The following is a 16,282-nucleotide window of genomic DNA, read 5'->3' as shown; positions in this document are numbered from 1 at the left end:
CCTGGTGCCTGGTGCGTAGAACCCAGTGCGTGGTGCCCGGGCCAGAGAAGACCATGGCGTTCATGGTGAAGACCATGGTGGGCGGCCAGCTGAAGAACCTCACCGGGAGCCTGGGGGGCGGCGAAGACAAGGGGGACGGGGACAAGTCGGCGGCCGAAGCGCAGGGCATGAGCCGAGAGGAGTATGAGGAGTATCAGAAGCAACTGGTGGAAGAAAAGTGAGTGGGATCCCTTCCCGGCTCCAATGACCCTCCCCCTACACCCCGCCCCCACCCAACAGTCACCTGGCCCACCCCTAGGGCAGTCTCAGACCCCGAGCCCTCCTCCCCTACTTTTCCAGACGCGGTAAGAGATGTGGAATGTGCCTCCTAGGCTGCCCCCAGAGCCACCCCATCTCAAAAACAAGACCCTGCCCCAGGTTCGCATTCGAGCCCAGAGGGAATGGGGACAGGGGCGAAAGGGTCCTAGGACGGTGCAGGCACGTGCATTTCTGACGAAACAAGTAATCCCTTAATCCGATCTGGTCCCAGCCGTCTGTGTCTTCCAACTGGAGCTCCTCCGAGCTTGAGTTTCTGAGAAAAGTGCTGTAGCTGAGAGGGGCTCAGAGTCACAGAGACTGTCCCTGAGAGGGGAGGAGTCATAGATACTGAGGCTTGTCATATGCCAGGAGTGCTGGGGCAGAGAGCCAGCCAGAGGGGAGTTCAGGGCTGGACTCCACAGCTAGGCTGCTTGGGATCCAGAGCCAGGCTTTTCTTCTTTTTAACTGGGTGACTTTAGGCAAGTTACTTAACCTTTCTGTGCCTCAGTTTCCTCTTTTGTAAAATGGGGATGGTGATCATAAAACATGCCTCATAAATTTATGAGGATTAAATTACTTAGTGCATATAAACTGCTTAGCATAGCGCCTGGCACGTGATAAATCATTAAATGTTAGCTATTATTATTTCACTTAATCCTGCCAACAGTTTTTTGAGTTGCAAAATCTTATCCGCATTTTACAAAAGAGGAAGGTAAGCGACTTACCCGAAGACATACCAAAAGTGGTAGTGGAGCCAGGATGCGAACCTAAGTCTGTCCGTAATACTTTGCTCCACATGACACAATCTGTCAGGGAGGGAAAAGACAGACCGAGTCGGAGGCCGCGAGGGACATATATCAGGGCCTGCAGAGAAAGACATACTGACGTCCCCGCCCGGAGAGCTCCGTCCAGCGGCGGGTGCGCAGACGACAAAGGGCGCTGTGATGCGGGGCCAGACAGCAAAGACTGATCGTGGCCGGTCTGGTCCGAGCACCCTCCCAACACACAGGCCCGCGGGCGGGAGAGATGCGGTTGCCCTCCAGGACGCGGAGACCCCTCCCGCCCCTTCCTCGCAGACCCTGCCCGCCCGTTCTCTCAGCCTTCGCTATGACTCCGCCCCCGGTGCCCCCGCAGGATGGAGAGGGACGCGCAGTTCACACAGAGGAAGGCCGAGCGGGCCACGCTGCGGAGCCACTTCCGAGACAAATACCGGCTCCCCAAGGTAAGCTTACAAGCGGGGCTGCGAGGCACATTCGGGCTCCGGACTCCTTTGCCTGACTCTGGGCACCGCAACTCTCAGCCTGTAAGACTCATGGAGTGCTTGGTTACATCCTTCGTTCTCTCACTCGTTCATTCATTCACTCATTCATGGTTAATTGGCTCCAGCCAAGGGCCAGGGCTTAGCGCTGAGGAGAAGCCCAGTCCGCCAGAGACTGATAGGTTTGTGTTTCTGGAGCCAGTCCAGGGCCCTTCTCTCCTCCACACCCCACTCCCCCAACCCCCGAGGCAGCCCGGGGCAGATGAAGAGATGGAAGGCAGTAGATTTTACCGCAGGGTTGAGTGCTCCTGGGGCTTCTGAACCCTCGGGGAGAGCAGGGTGGAGGAGAGAAGGTGGAACCTCTGTTGATCTTCATGCCCCTACCTAACCTCTCAGTAACTGCCAGGTAGCTATCACCCACATCTACAAATAAGGAAACCGAGGCTCAGAGAGATTAAGAGACTTGACTAAGGTCATACAGCCAGAGAATGATGGAGCTGGGGTCAGAGCTCAAGCCTGTGAATGCTGAGCCTGCGCTTGCTCCAGGATCCCTGGCTGCCTTCCAAGGTATGGAGTCTGTCTGCAGAGAGCAAAGAACCCCTTGGTTGGCCAAGCAGCCAGGAGGTTGTCTCCCCTAGGCACTGCAGCACCAGAGGGGCATGTAAGTGTTGGCTAAGGAGGGAACTGAGGCATAAGCCACTCCCAGTGTCCAGAACTGTGTGAGACTGAGGGGAAATGGAAGTACAGGGCTATAGCACTCCTGACCTTGATCTTCCACTTGAATTGGAAGATCAGATACATGGACATCACATTCATTCATTCAACAAATGTTTACTGAGCCCCTAGCTGCTTCTGACTCCCCACAGGGCACCAGTCTTCTGGAAATCTCTCAAAAGGAAAACCAGTCCAGAAAGCCTACCTTTCTGGAAAGTTGCTGAGTTAAACCCAGCTAGGGATGGAGTCGTTCCTCCAAAGCTTGCACAAAGGGTACGAGAGGCATAACTCCTGCCATCAGGCAACTCTGAGTCCAGTAGATGAGGGAAGACATGGCTGTAAGTGAGTAGGACATAAAGTGGAAAGCCCCAGGGTCCCCAAAGGGACAGAGAAGTGCAGTGACAATCAGCAGGTGCCATGCAACGAGAGCAGAGATTGGAATCCGTGATGCAGGTTTAAATCTAGCTCCTTCACTGCCTAGTTGTGTGACCTTGAGCAAGTTACTCACTTAAATTGGCTGAGCCTCAATTTCCTTATTTGTAAAATGGAAACAACAATACCTGCCTCAAGAGTTATTGTGAGAATTAAAAGCACTTAGCTCAATGTCAGCCATATAGTAGGTATTTGATAAATGGTACCCATCACTACTATCGGTGAGTCCTTTCGTATAGTTAATGATAGTCACCATATGGCTTAGCTCACTGGAGCAGTTTGACTCCTAGGTATTTTCATTTCCTCTGTGCTCTCTATGCTAGTATCTTACCTTCAGTATCTCAGAGTGAAGGAAGGAGGTATAAAAGTGCAAGGTCTCCATGCCCAAGTGTCAGAAGCTTGATCCTGGAATATGGGAACCCCGTCTAGGCCTCCTCCCTGCCCCCTCAACTCTGGGTCCTCACAGACCTCCAACCCCCTCCTCTCTTCCCTCCAGAATGAGACAGATGAGAGCCAGATCCAGATGGCAGGTGGAGACGTGGAACTGCCCCGGGAGCTGGCCAAGATGATTGAGGAGGACACAGAGGAGGAGGAGGAGAGGGCCTCGGTCCTCGGGCAGCTGGCCAGCCTCCCTGGCTTGGACCTTGGCTCACTCAAGGACAAGGCCCAGGCCACATTGGGGGACCTAAAGCAATCAGCTGAGAAGTGCCACATCATGTGACGACTTTCCCTGGAGTTGCCCACTGGGGTGATCAGAGGGCTGGGCCCACATGAGGGCTAAGAGCATGTCTCAACTTCCAGGGACCTATACCCCATCTTGGCTTTGTTTTCCCTGCTCCACACTAGCCCTAGGATCCTTCTCATCCATGGCCCAAGCCTACTTTCCTAGTCTCTCCCTCTCCACTGGGAGCGAAGTCCTCATTTCTCACCCTACCCTCAGGACCCCGACTCAGCCTGGGGAGGCCTCCCAAGATTGCAGGAATAGGCCCGTGCTCTCTGGCCATAGCCCCAAGTTCTTGCACACAGGAGCACCCACAGAGAGACACACAGAGGGACATGGGAACCCTGGGATGTGCAGAGGCATACACCACAGATGCATCCTGGCACACAAAGACACACACACCCAGGCCAGCTGCCCTGTGTGCCTCACGCCTCCAGACACCAGCCCTCAGAGATGCTGGGAGGAGGCTTTGGACAGATGCCCTCAGCAAGCAGGAGGCCTGAGTTCGAGTCTCCACATGTGTTCTCTTTGAACGCCACTGCTCTTTCTGGGCCTCATTTCATCATCTGTAAAATAGGGGTGGACTGGGTGATTTCTAACACTTTCTAGCTTGGCCTCCCTGGCCCTCAGAGCCAATCCTACACCCTTCCTTCAGCAGGGCAGCAGCTGCAGCCATAGCCTCAAGCAGCTGCCATTGTACTGTGGGCTCTGGCTCCTGGAGCTGAGCGATGCTGTGGGAAGGCCTGAGTACCAAGGATGAAGCTGGCACTGAACATTAGCCCGGGAAGCTCCAGGCCTCCTCTGGGCCCAGGCCCAGGCAATTTGTGTTCTGTCCCTGTAGAACTCTCTGGATTCCATAGCTGGATCTCCTCTCTTGGCTCAGTGAAAAATAAAAATTCCAAATGGCATGCCTATCCTCCTACTTCTTACTGACCTCCAGGAGTCTTGGGGTTCCCTTACCTTTGGAGGGGTGTCCCTTACCTCCTCACCCACAGCTTCATAGGAGCGCCAGCCCTTGTAAGATGTCAAACTCTACCCTCTCAGGGCCCTAAGTGAGGCAAGGTCCAGCCTGGGGCCAGACAAAATAGATCTGGGCTTTGAGGAAAATGTGGCAGCCAGCTGGATGGGGATGCACCTGGGGAAGGTGGGCCTCTGGGCCATTACCTGAGACCACAGGAAGGGTCACGGCTCAACCACAACTGTCTCTGGCACCTGTGAGATGGAAGGTGTTACAGGAGACAAGACAACTGCGTTCCAGCCCTGGCACTGCTATGTGACTTTGAGCAGGTTCTTTTCCCTCTCTCAGCCTGTTACCCCCCTATAAAATGAAGATCCCCTTTACCCAAAATAATAATACTACATGTTTCAAAGGGTGACCATTTGTAAATCCCTTGGCACATAATAGACCATATCAATAAATGGTAACTCATTCTTAAAAAAATGGAGAGCCCAAATCTCACCCTGCTCACCTGTAAGGGGTCCAGGAAACCAACCAGGAGGCTCCACAAGCAGGGGCCTGAGCAGGAACAAGGTGCTACAGGCAGAGCCTGAACCCCCTTGGCACTAGCCTCGGGGAAGCTAGCTAAGATGTACAGGCAAAACTGCCATGTGAGGGTCTGGTTTCAAGGGGCAGAGTTTCCACTAGGCCTCCTTTGTAAAATAAGGACAAGGAACGTACAACGTGTGCAGTAGATAATGTGGAAAGGGACAGGAGGAGGAGAGAGGAAAAAGTGAGGACAAGGAATTAGGAGGGTGAGGGCAGGGAGGGACGCAGACCCAGGATGGGGGCAGTGCTGCTCAGGCTGTCGAGCTGGGCCTTGTCTCCTGAGCATCCCCGGGGAAGGTGCCCAGGCCTCTGAGCTGCTCCTAGGCTGCCCCCCTGGGTGATCGCTGGACAAAAACCCCTCCTGACCTTCCTGGAGCTGGAGAAGACCCATATGGGGGCCCCAGGCTGGGTAGGGGGGGCCATGGGCTTCCTCAGCAGCATCAGCAGCAAGGCCCACGTCAGCACTCCACCCTCCAGGGGCCTTCTGCCTAATGGGATTGGACAGGCCCCTTTCCCCTCAGTGGTTTGCAGGACCCAGAGTGAAAGAGGCAGGGAGGCGGGCTGTTGGGAAGCTAGGGGTTAGCATTCACTGACCCCTCACAAAACGGGCTGGTTGGGGCCTGGGGTCAGGGAGTGGGAGGGGACTGAACCCCCACACTGGTTCCCTCCTCACAGCCTGGGAACACCAAGAAGCCCTGACTTGTCTGCACATCCCTGGAATCGAGGAGGGGAGGTGTAGACAGAAGGAACAGCACCTAGGCTCAGGCAGAGACGGCCAGGAGGGTAGGCTGAGGGGTCCCCAGGCTCTGCTGGCCTCGCCCTGCCTCCCCCCTTCCTTTCCCTGCTCTCCGGGCTTCTCTGTCAGTCCACATCCTTCTCATCTGTGTCCCCCAGCCCTCAGCCTCATTCCTAGTTCATACCTGTCCTCCACCAGGCCCTCAGCTAGGGGCCAACCTGGCCAAGCTGGAGCCTCCTCTGTGCCTGCCCCCAGCCCCGAGCCCTCAGGGCCTGTGCATGTCCACCACTAGCTCACTGCTCTCTTCCCATCCTCTTTCTACTCCCGCTTATTTAGACAATCACTTGCTCCCTGTCGGTCCACCCACCTGATGTGATGTGAGGGCCATAGGGAAAGCCACTTGCCACCAAAACTTCCATTTTCATGGTGATTAAAGTCCCACCACAGGGCACCACAGTTTAGAGTGAGGAATTTGCCTCTCCAGGCCTTCTCCCTCCCTCCTGTTCTTCCTTCCCCCTTCTTTCTTCTTTCTCACCCTTGGCGGCTGTCTAAGGATACAGGAAATATTGAAAGGTGAGGGGATAGCCCCTCCACCACCACCCCCCATTTCAGGAAGAGAGAAATGGCAAAGACAGCTGGCCTGCTCCTCCTCACCCCTGCAATACAGGGGAATTCAGGGAGATTGGTAGCAAGCCCTGGCCTCTGCCTGGTTCCAGTCCCTTCTCCTGCCTTCCACCCATCCAGACAGCTGAGGCCTAGTTCCCAGAGGGACTAGGGTGCAGAGAGAACAAGTGACTTTCCGGAGGCCAGTTGGTCCTTGGGAGGACCTGGGGACAGTGAGGGGTTTGGAGTTCAGAGGATCTCCCCTTTCCCCAATGGCCAGATGGTCCCTCCTCAGATACTGCAGCCGACCCCCCTCTCCCCTGCCAGGACCGGCAAGCAGGCGCTGGGGACTTCTGGGGGAATGTTCATTTGCTGAGATTGAGCTGCTGGCAGTGCCTATTGACCCAGCTGAAGCCTGAGGCTGGGTTAGGAGTGGGAAGCCCCTGTGAGGAGAGTGGGAAGGAGCCATAGAGCCAGCCTGCTGTCCTGCCTCTAACCCCATGCCTGCCAGGCATAGCTGTTCCCAGAATCACCGAGGCTTGGGGACAGCAAGGGAGCCAGGCCGGCTGGGTCAGGGGAGCAGCAGCATTGAGGCTGCCTCACCCTTATTCAGCAGGACCCGTGCCTGGGGATGTGTGTGTATAACCATGAGGTTAAGTCTGTGTGGGATCTGCGTGGGGCTGTGAGCTTGTATGTGGCTTTCAGTATTTTTGTACGTGTCTGCTGCCTGTGGCCTGTTAGTGTCTGTGTCTGTGTGTTTGTGTGTCTGTGGGATTTTGAGTATACAGGTGTGGATGTGAGTTATTCTGGGGAAAGTGGTCCTTGACATGCCCCCTTCTCTCATGCCCCAGCCTCAGGGTTGGGCCCTCCCCGTCCCCCTCTCAGGGAGGGCTGGGATGGCAGCTGGCTTCTGGGGACCAAGAGACCTTCTAGATGACATCCTACAGGAACCAAGGCTCTATGTCCTTCCCCACTTCTCCAATTAGCAAAAGAAGGGGTAGACTGTGCACAGGGACACCTGGGTCCCTCATTCTGCTCCAGAAGCCCATCTGCTTCTCCCAGGGCTGGCCCCTTGGGACAGAGGGGCCTGGGCTCAGGTGTTCCCCCAGCTTGGCCCAGTGCTGGCTCTGGGCTTGGGGACTGAGTGGAGGTGGGAGGACAGGGCGAGTGAAGCACCCAGACATTGCTGGGGATTGTCTGCCCTGCTTGGGCATTTGCAAAGTGTAAAAGGTGAGACTTTCGCCCCAAGGAGGAAAAATTTATTGTTTAAAAAGCAGATTAGCATATTTCCCAAGGCCTCTGCCATTGGAAGAGAGAGAGAGAGAACACTAGCCCCACACCCTCTGGCTGGGCTGCCTCCCTCCTTGGCAGGTGGCCTGGACTCAGGACCAGCCTGGAGGCCATCTAAATGTTTTGCCCAGGGAGACTCCTTTCCCAGGTCCTCTCCGCTGGCCTCAACTTCCCAGCCCTTTCCTGTACCCAGTCCCCCTAGGGGGCCCACTCCTCCCTGCACCCACGTGTATAGGAATTTCAGGTGCCTGTTCTCAGCCAGCCAGTGCAGATATCACAAAAAAAAACTGAGGTCTGTGGGCCAATCCTCCAACCTGTCATCCTCCTAGTCCATCAGTCATTCACCCAGTCCCTCCTCATTCCCGCTCTCCCACCCAGTCTTCTCCATTTGTCACCCACCAGCTCCATTCATTCCTCTCCTTCCTTTCCCTCATTTTACTTATTGAGGCTTTTTCATCTAGCCCATTCTCAGAGATAATCTGAAGTACATTTCTCTCCCTAGATCTGAAAATAACATTTTATTGAATTCTTATGTGCCTGCCTCATGTACAGTAACTCATTTAATCCTTACAAATTCCCATGGGGCATTTTTATCTTCATCCTTGTTTTACTGAGAAACTGGCTAATCAATGGGTCTCGAGGTTCTGGGCCAAGTGGCAGAGCCAGGATTTTAGCTGCGCCTCCCGCCTTCTGGACCACTGCTCTACACTGCCCCCCAACGACCAGGCTTCGGGGAAATGAGGTCTCTCCTAGCGTATTTCCCTCTCTGTACAGAAGCCCTTTAATCTTGGCATGGAAGGCTGAGCATCTGGGTGGGCTCTGCTAAGCCGAGGAAGGAACTGCTGCCTTGGCGATGGACTGCCCCTCCCTTAAGTCCCCAAAGATTCTCTTGAGTGCTGTTCTGACTGAGAGCTGGGTAGGAGGGTGGCTGGGTGGGGAGAAGGGCCTGCTGGAAACGACCCCAGTTTGGGGGTCCTGGGGGGTGGGGTATGAGCACAAGACACCCTAAAGGATGCCCTTTTTCCCAGTCCAGTTACTGCTCACTCAGCAGCCCAGGAGGCCAGGGGCCTCTGTCCAGGTCAAGGGAGTATGTGGTGCGCAGAGCATGGGGAGCGTTCACAGAAGTCTACCCTTCTCCAGGTGCAGAGGAAGGGCCTTGCGCGCGCTCCCAGGCCTATGCTTGCCGGCTCCCCACTGGTCCCCTGGGTGGTAGACAGGAATGGTGGCTGGTCAGCCTGACTCTCCTTGAGCCCCCAGGAGCTGCGGGCAGGAGGCAGATGTGGCTGTTACTGCCTCCACCCCCCACCCCGTGGCCTCTCCAGCGCTTCCCCAAGTCACCCAGCTTTCCCTGGGGCCCCTCCAGTCTCAGCCTCTGCACAGGGGCCCCCTCTCCTTTTTCCCCCAGGGCAGGAAGAGAAGCACACCGTCAGAAAATAATTTAATAGAGAAACAATGAATTACATTCTCCAAGCCCAGCCACCTGCTGGGCAGAAAGACAACTCTTGCCCCAAGGAGGTTTTTAAGGGCAGAGAGAAATCTCACACACACACCCTCTGTGATTTTTTAAAAGAAACCCCTAAGTAACTCCAGGTGTGTACATTCTTCTTCAGATTAAAGTCACCCTCTCCTCCTCAGAGTCCCTACAGGGGACTGAGGAGGTATTCACAGCCCCACTGGAGACGTGGAGCTCCAGGCGGAGAGGGGAAGGGCCTTGCCGGGCCACAGTCTGATGGTCAGGCCACCCCCATGCCTCCTCCCAGGCCAGAATCAGCTCTGTGGCAAGTAGGGTGTTCCCCAAAGAGGATGGAGGTGGGAGGGATGAGGACTGAGGACCCTGCCCTTGCGCCCCCTGGGCCAGGGCAGGAACAAAGCATGGGTTTCTCAGATTTGTCCTACCCCTAAAAAGAAGATTATTTTCATGCTTGAAGGATTATCTTAGAATACAGAGAGGGTGGACAGGGCTCAGCTCCCAGAAGACCAGTGAGTTCTACAGGGCTGAGTACATACTGTGGGGTGGGTGGTCCCTGAGGGGTCTTGAAGTGCCCCATTCCAGTGCAAGGAGGGAGGCAATAAGGGCTCCCAGAAAGGACAGGGGTGCAGCTGCCAGCTGGCAGGGAGGGGGTGAGAGCCCCTTGCCTTTTTCTCAGATCAAAAACAGAAGGCTTGATGCCCCCAAATCGACAGGCTCAGGGCCCAGCCACCACCAAGTAACACAAGTCACATGAAAGAAACACTCTTCTCACAGAGCCCTGCTCCCCTCCCCCAGGGCCAAGGCCCAGCGCCCCCAGCACACACCATGGGCCATCTGACCCGCGAGGGGTGCTGGGGACCCTGGGATGTGGGGGACTCAGAGCTGCCCATCTAGGAAGGCTGCTCTGCAGTGTTGCAGAGGGCCACGGAATTCTGGGCGTCAGCCTGGGTGACTGTGTCCCCAACTCCAGGGGGCTCGTGGTCTGTCCAGTCATCCTTCTGAGGTCACTGCAGGGTGCAAGCTGTGGAGGGGTAAGCGGGGAGGGTCAGTCTCAGGTCTCTGGCAAGAGAGGCAGAATCCAGGGCCACCCCAGCCTTCACCCCTCCCTGGGTGGAGCATCAGACCCCAGGGCAAGACTCACAGCCGCGAACAGACTCTAACAGCCCCTCTTTGTCCAGGGTCTCGGCTTCCCAGCGAGACTCCCTCATCTGTGGAACATAAAGGCAGCACAGTGGGTGAGAGGCAGCCAGAGACACGGACAGGAGCCAAAAGGAACGGCCGCTGAGCACCCGAGTACGCGAAGGACAGAGACAGCGATGGAGAGGCCGTCAGGAGACTGGAGGCAGACACACACAGCAGAGCGGGCGACAGAAAGCCACAGGCAGAGGGAAGCAGAACCCATACAGCTTCATCCCAACATGGCCCCCCACGTGCCCACCTTGACCTGCTCCTTCAAGTATTCAGCTCGAGCCATGAGGTTCTGAACCTGCCAAGGGAAGACATGCCCATGGGTGTGGGGGGCAGAGGGCCTTCAGTCGGAGTTCCCTCTCACCCCTGATGCTCTCCAGAACCCCAAGTCCTTCATCTGCACTCTTCCAGGAAGCTCCCCAACTGCAACAGCCCAGCTGCCTTTCTGTGGCCAGCTTCCCAGATCCTGCCTGCCCACTGCCCTGACCTGAGCACCCGAGCCCCGACAGAGTGCACGGGACCACTGACTTATCAAGTCTGGGAGGTCTGACTCCTAGACATGGAACACCCCAAGGGAACCCGAGAAGGTTCCCCAGATGAGAGCAGGGTAAAAGGGGAAGGAGGAAGCCTCCCAACCCTCCCAACCCTAGTGGGCACCTCAGTGTGAAGCAGCTCCCGCCTCCGGCCTGGGGGCTCCGCTGCAAAGAGAGGGAGGGCGCAGTGGTGAAGGCAGGGCAGCGGGGCTCGAGGCTGTGGTGATGTGGGCGGGGCCTCACCTGCCAGCAGCAGCAGCAGCTCCTCCAGGCCATGCTGGTATAGGGCCAGGGCGTCCTGCTCCCCACCAGCTTCCTCCTCCTGCAGCCACAGGGACACAAGGTCACTTAGGGTCATGACCTGGATTGCCCCCTGCCCCACCTGGATCCCTCCCGTTGGGTACAAACCTTGGCCATGGCAGCTGAAGCCACTTCTAGAGCAGCAAGGAGGCGCGGCTTGTCCCGGGCCATCTCTGAGGAGGGGCAAAAGCTCAGGATGAGGGGAGCAGCCTGTTTTTTCGTCTCAGGGACCCTGCCCCAACCTGCCTCCCCTTCAGGCTGGAGGGAAGTCGCTGGGGGCTGGTGGTCAGCCAGGAACTAGGCCTACCTCTGAGCAGGTCTCGGGCAGAGGCCCCTTGCCTCAGCAGGGCCCGATTGGAGGAGGAGACGATGGCCTTGAGCTCCTCAGCCCGGGACACGTACTGCCCCACCTGCAGGAGGACAGGGGGCTGAGGAGGGGCTGTCCTACCCTGCCTCCCTCGCCAGCACCCTCCTCCAAGTTCTTCCCCTGGGTCTTCAGTGACTGCCCCAACCTGTAATGTCAGTGGCCAACCGAGGCCGGCCTGGCCTCTTCCCAGGAGAAGTTCCAGTTCTAAGAGAGCCAGTCCACAGGGGGCCCAGGATCCCTCGCCCTTTCCTCAAGTGGACTCTCACTCACCCACCTTTGCCTTAATTGCCTCCTTCCGCTGGGCATCCACTTCGTCTGCACAAAGTGAGGGTTTATGTGAGGAATGTGGAGCGAGAGGACCTCTGCCCACACCAAACCCTCTGGAATCCCCAAAAGCACCAGTCCAAGATTTACCTTCTGCCTTGTCTCCCACAAAATTCTGGATGGGCAGCTGCTTCTGGAATCCATCCGCTGCAGCTATGGCTGACGCCCCCTCCCCCCCCGCCACCGCCACTGCCACAACCAGGGGCTCCAGACACTCACAGTGCAGTGCAGGCACGAAGAAGTCCAGAGCCTTACAGTAGAGAGACAAGGCAGCTGCAGCATCCCCCTCCTGGTCCTTCTTCACAGCCTGCACCACCAGGGCGGTCTGGGGGACGGGCAGATCAGGAGTCATGCCCACTCCCATGCTCACCATGAGGCAGGAAGAGAGGTCTCCTGAGCTCACCCTCTGCCTCCTGTTGGGCAAGTCACCTGTTCACCACTGAAAGGGGTAGATGAGACCCACAACCCATCCTCACCCCACCCCATCCCCATGGGCCTGCTCACTGCTTGTGCCAGGCTCTCCCCACTGGGCATGTGTTCCAGGTCCACCCAGGGGTGGGCGAAGAAGTCCTGGAAGGAGATGCGACGGCTGGGGTCCCGTTCTAGGAGCCTCTGCAACAGGTCCCGGCAGTCTGGGGAGAGCGGAGGCCGCAGGGGGAGCTGTAGGGAGAGGTGGGTGGGGGACAGATCACACTGGGCTCCAGCACCTCAGCCCCCAGCCCAGGGCCCCGTCAGGCCCACCCTGTCCTGGGATGCCTCTGAGGTACATGTTTGACAGGTGGAGAATCTGAGACCCAGGAGGAACAGTGACAGGCCAGGGTAATGGAGCAGGGGAAAGGCAAGCCTCCTCCCCCTGGCTCCTGCCCATGCCCTCAGTGGAACACTCAGCTGTCCTAGAACCCTGTTTCCAGGTGCTTGCCCCTCCCGGGATTATCCTCCTGGGAAAGCTGGGTCTGGCTCTGTGTTGGCCTTCTCCCCAGGGGCGTCTGCAACAATCTGGGGGACAGGCCCTTTGCTCCCTGTAATGGACTAATCTGGGTCCCTGGAACTGAATGTAGCCCTGACCAGTCTAGAGCATGCCCCCAGCACCACAAAGGTGGCCTGGAGCCCGCACTCCACACCATTCTGGTGGAAGTGAGGTCTCCAACCTCAGGGCCTTGAATCCCTCTGTCCCCCAACCCTGCAGGTGCCAAGGCTCTGCAAGACCCACCTCAATAACCCGGTTGCTCCGGATCTTCTCTTCCAGCTCCGAGAACGACCTGGAGGCAAAGGGGGGCTGCCCGAAGAGGGCTTCTGTGGAAGGGAGGCAGAGGGCAGGCTGGGAGGGGACAGGGTCGAGCCTGGCCTGGCCCACTCCTGGAGAGGCAGCCTAACATCCCTCAGAGCAGTGGTCCTGGGCCAGCATTCTCATTAGAACCCTTCAGGAGTGGCCCAGAGGGCACAGGCCTGAGGACACACCATGCAAACCTCGGGCTAGGGCCAGGGGACAGAGCTCTCACCATATAGGATGACCCCCACAGACCAGAGGTCCACACGGGCGTCGTACTGCCGCTGACACACCATCTCAGGGGCCATGTAGAGGGGGGAGCCACGGAGCACATGCTTCTCATCCCAGGGGGACATGTGCTGTGCAAAGCCGAAGTCTGCAAGCAAGAGGCCGGAAGCAGGGCTCAAATTCCAGCTGCTTCTGCTCCTGGCCTTAAAGCTTCACCCTGGGCTCTAGCGCAGGGCTCCTCCATGCCCTCCAGACTCACCAGGATTAATGCTACTTCCCTACTGTGTTCATGCTGTTTCTCTCATGATTAGCCTGTAACATCCTTTTACCTCTTCCTTTGGGAGCATAAATCTTACCTCTCCTCCACAGTCCCTTAAGGAACCTTTTTTCCTAGGAAGTCGACCCTGATCACACCAGCTATGAGGATGAGGGGTCACCAGGGGCCAGACCCTCCCTCACTGCTCCACCAAGTTCAGGTCATACCATGCCCTCTGGCCTCCAGCCTCAAGTCAATTGACCAAATCTTATCAGGGGCCATAACCACCTCCTCCCCCACCTCACACCCTCCAACACTGCCATAGATGGGTCATTATTTGAGCCCCAATCCTGGGGACAGACCAAGTTCTGACCCTGGTCACACACTGAGCCCTGAGACTGGTCACACACTGAGTCTTGACTCTGACCCTAGGCCAAGCATGACCCCATCTATTACAATGCTGGAGTCGAGTGTGGGTAGCCTGAAAAAGGTCCTACCTTTTGGTGATGGGGACCATCCCTGGATCTCCCAGCCTGTTGCCATCTGATGACTCAACAGAGGGTTCCATGAGAACCGGGGCTGCTGAGTAAGCCCAGGCAGAGGCAGACCCTGCACACCCACCCTCCAAACCTCATTTCTGCGTTCCAGACTCACACCTGCCAGTTTAAGGTGGGGCTTCTCCAAGGAGCTCAGGAGAATGTTCTGTGGCTTCAGATCCAGGTGAGAGATGTTCTGTTGGTGCAGGAACTGCAGGGCACTAGCTAAGGAATAGGACCCATGAACAGAAACAGGTCAGAGGAGCCCATCTCTCACCTGCCTCTCGCCTCCCCAGGCTTATGTCTGCCTGCACAACCTTAGTTCTGGCCTGGCTGGTTTCCTGAATACTTTACATTCAAGACCAGCTTCCTGCCACTTCTAAGAATTTGCCCTACCCCCACCCTAAGTGACCTCCTTCCCTTCCCTTGAGCCCCTTCACAAGGATCCCCTCTTCCCAGAAGCCTCCCTGGATGCCCCAGCTCTTTAGGCTCTTGCCCTTTTCCTTGGTAAAGCACTTGGGTCCCACCCACTGGGCCCTGGAATGTTCTATGAGGTCCTTATATTATGTGCCACGTGCAGATGGGGCTCCTCCCTCTGTCTCCCTCACAGCATCCTTAGGCCAGAGATGGGCACATGGGAAAGATGAAGCCCTAAAGCAAGCTAGAACAGTAGGCAATTGCTAAGAGTGCCTGGGCTCTAAGCCTGATGCAGGGGTGGGATGGGAGGGCAGAGATCACGGGAAGGGGTGTCAGGCTGGGGTCAGAGGCTTTTACCCAACTGCTGCATGAAGACACGAGCCACCTTCTCAGGCAGAATCCTGCGGGTGTGAATGAAGCGAGACAGGTCACCCCCTGCGCAGAATTCCATGATGAGGTAGATGTTGTCACTGTCCCACTGTGGTTAGAGGCAGAGAGGCAGCTTGAAGAGTGTCCCTTATCCAGCCCCCTTTGGGAGTGGCCCCACCCCAGGCCCGCACCTGGAAGTCTTTCAGCTGTACGATGTGGGGGTGTTGAATGCCCTTGAGGATCTCAATCTCTGTCAGGAGGTTTTCCACAGATGCCTTGTTCAGACTCTTCTTGGCCACGCACTTGATGGCTACCACCTCACGAGTGTCCTTCTAGGTGGATAGGATATTTGTAGGTTCTGCCTTGAGAGGGCTAGGGCCCATGCCTGGCCAGAAGGGCTCTGGTTCCCTCTGCCCCTCTCCCTCTCACTGGGCCTACCCACTCTCTCCAGCATCCAGGCTTCCCAGCTTCCCCTTCTCAGGCCAATGAAGCACCAGATTCTGAAATCCTAGCTTTCCAACTCTGCCTGCCGTTCGTTCTCCAATCCTCTGCTCAAAAATCTATGTCTTTGTATTCTAGACTGCCTCCGCTAAGGCATGTCATTCAGTACTCTAGAACTGCCCAGTCTGCTTCCTAATTGGGTCCAGCCTTCTAGAACCCTGTCCCACACCCTTCCAGGCCACCAGCTATCCTCCCTGTTTTGAGCCTATTCTTCAGCTACTGACACCAAGGCTCCATCGAGGTCTCCATCCGTCTCTCTAGACAAAACAGGGGTGTGTGTGTGTGTGTGTGTTTGTTTTTAAGACCAACGGGTGGAGTCAGCTCCGGCCTCCTCCACCGAAGGTCAGATTGGGACGTGGCAGGCCGCAGACTCCAGCCTCTCCTCGTTTCCCAGCCCGGCCCCCACCTGGACTTGCTCAGGGTCTGGCAGGCATGGCGGCCGGGCCCTTGGAAGTTCTCGTGCCCCGGATTCCTGCCGCGCACAGGAGCCCCGGGGCGCCCTGGCCTGCACCCACCTTGGCGTAGGCCTTGTACACCGTGGCATACGTGCCACTGCCCAGGCGCTCGGTGAGGATGAAGCCGTCCAGTCGCGGGGGACCCCAGCCGGGCCCCGCCATGCCCGCCGCCCCGCGCCCGACGCCAGGCGCTTCCTGGTTCCCGGCGCCGGGTTCCGGAGGGCGAGCTGCCGCCCGGCCGGACCCCACGCTGCCCCCAGCGCCGCCCGCCGGAAGTGCAGCGCAGAGCCGGGCGCCGGCTCCCCACCGCCCCGCGCCCCGCCCCGCGCCCCGCCCCTCCAGGTGCCCCAGGTGCTGCTCCTGTGCGCATTCACGGCCTCCACCCCCACTGGAAATCACATGTTCCGCCAGTCCCCGCAAGATCCATTTGCGGATCCTGAGGCCCCTTCGGGCCGAACGGAAGTGAGCAGAGG

At 57.3% G+C, this 16,282-nt stretch overlaps 2 protein-coding genes across 8 annotated transcripts; one reads left to right on the top strand and one right to left on the bottom strand.

Moving 5' to 3' along the window:
• Positions 1 to 53: 53 nt before the first annotated feature.
• Positions 54 to 4,299, top strand: LOC124233110 (complexin-3). 2 transcript variants are annotated; one of them, XM_046650224.1, is made up of 4 exons: positions 61 to 217; positions 1,111 to 1,215; positions 1,432 to 1,519; positions 3,198 to 4,299. In XM_046650224.1, the coding sequence occupies exons 1-4, from the start codon at positions 63 to 65 to the stop codon at positions 3,420 to 3,422; spliced, it is 573 nt and encodes a 190-aa protein (XP_046506180.1). In that variant the 5' UTR covers positions 61 to 62; the 3' UTR covers positions 3,423 to 4,299. The 2 variants fall into 2 exon arrangements, with proteins under 2 accessions (XP_046506181.1, XP_046506180.1); XM_046650225.1 differs by lacking the exon at positions 1,111 to 1,215 and having other exon boundaries at positions 54 to 217.
• Positions 4,300 to 9,020: 4,721 nt separating this feature from the next.
• Positions 9,021 to 16,088, bottom strand: LOC124233125 (serine/threonine-protein kinase ULK3). 6 transcript variants are annotated; one of them, XM_046650252.1, is made up of 16 exons: positions 15,870 to 16,088; positions 15,045 to 15,185; positions 14,847 to 14,919; positions 14,188 to 14,292; positions 13,280 to 13,423; positions 12,991 to 13,073; positions 12,285 to 12,440; positions 12,000 to 12,105; positions 11,731 to 11,771; positions 11,397 to 11,499; positions 11,198 to 11,262; positions 11,033 to 11,111; positions 10,914 to 10,954; positions 10,507 to 10,554; positions 10,210 to 10,276; positions 9,021 to 10,089 (listed from the first exon to the last, which is right to left on the bottom strand). In XM_046650252.1, exons 1-16 carry the CDS (start codon positions 15,969 to 15,971, stop codon positions 10,073 to 10,075), a joined length of 1,371 nt encoding a protein of 456 aa, XP_046506208.1. In that variant the 5' UTR covers positions 15,972 to 16,088; the 3' UTR covers positions 9,021 to 10,072. The 6 variants fall into 6 exon arrangements, with proteins under 6 accessions (XP_046506208.1, XP_046506207.1, XP_046506206.1 ...); XM_046650251.1 differs by having other exon boundaries at positions 12,991 to 13,056; positions 14,186 to 14,292; positions 14,842 to 14,962; positions 15,870 to 16,087; XM_046650250.1 differs by having other exon boundaries at positions 14,842 to 14,962; positions 15,045 to 15,182; positions 15,870 to 16,087.
• Positions 16,089 to 16,282: the final 194 nt, after the last annotated feature.

Source organism: Equus quagga, unplaced genomic scaffold (genome assembly GCF_021613505.1).
Source record: "Equus quagga isolate Etosha38 unplaced genomic scaffold, UCLA_HA_Equagga_1.0 153_RagTag, whole genome shotgun sequence".
NCBI lineage: Eukaryota > Metazoa > Chordata > Mammalia > Perissodactyla > Equidae > Equus > Equus quagga.
The sequence above is the reverse complement of the archived record's forward strand: the minus strand, read 5'-3'. Positions and strand labels throughout refer to the sequence as shown.

What these genes read in the sequence shown, in the direction of transcription:
- LOC124233125 (XM_046650249.1), bottom strand. Translation starts at nt 15,971, where the DNA reads ATGGCGGGGCCCGGCTGGGGTCCCCCGCGACTGGACGGCTTCATCCTC. An exon ending in GGGAGAGCCTGGCACAAGCA is followed by an intron (nt 12,106 to 12,284) that starts GTGAGCAGGCCC and finishes CCCGTCCCCCAG; the next exon opens with ACCGCCCTGGTGGTGCAGGC. An exon ending in ACTTGAAGGAGCAGGTCAAG is followed by an intron (nt 10,277 to 10,506) that starts GTGGGCACGTGG and finishes TATGTTCCACAG; the next exon opens with ATGAGGGAGTCTCGCTGGGA.
- LOC124233110 (XM_046650224.1), top strand. Translation starts at nt 63, where the DNA reads ATGGTGAAGACCATGGTGGGCGGCCAGCTGAAGAACCTCACCGGGAGC. An exon ending in AAGCAACTGGTGGAAGAAAA is followed by an intron (nt 218 to 1,110) that starts GTGAGTGGGATC and finishes ACAATCTGTCAG; the next exon opens with GGAGGGAAAAGACAGACCGA. An exon ending in AGAGCTCCGTCCAGCGGCGG is followed by an intron (nt 1,216 to 1,431) that starts GTGCGCAGACGA and finishes GTGCCCCCGCAG; the next exon opens with GATGGAGAGGGACGCGCAGT.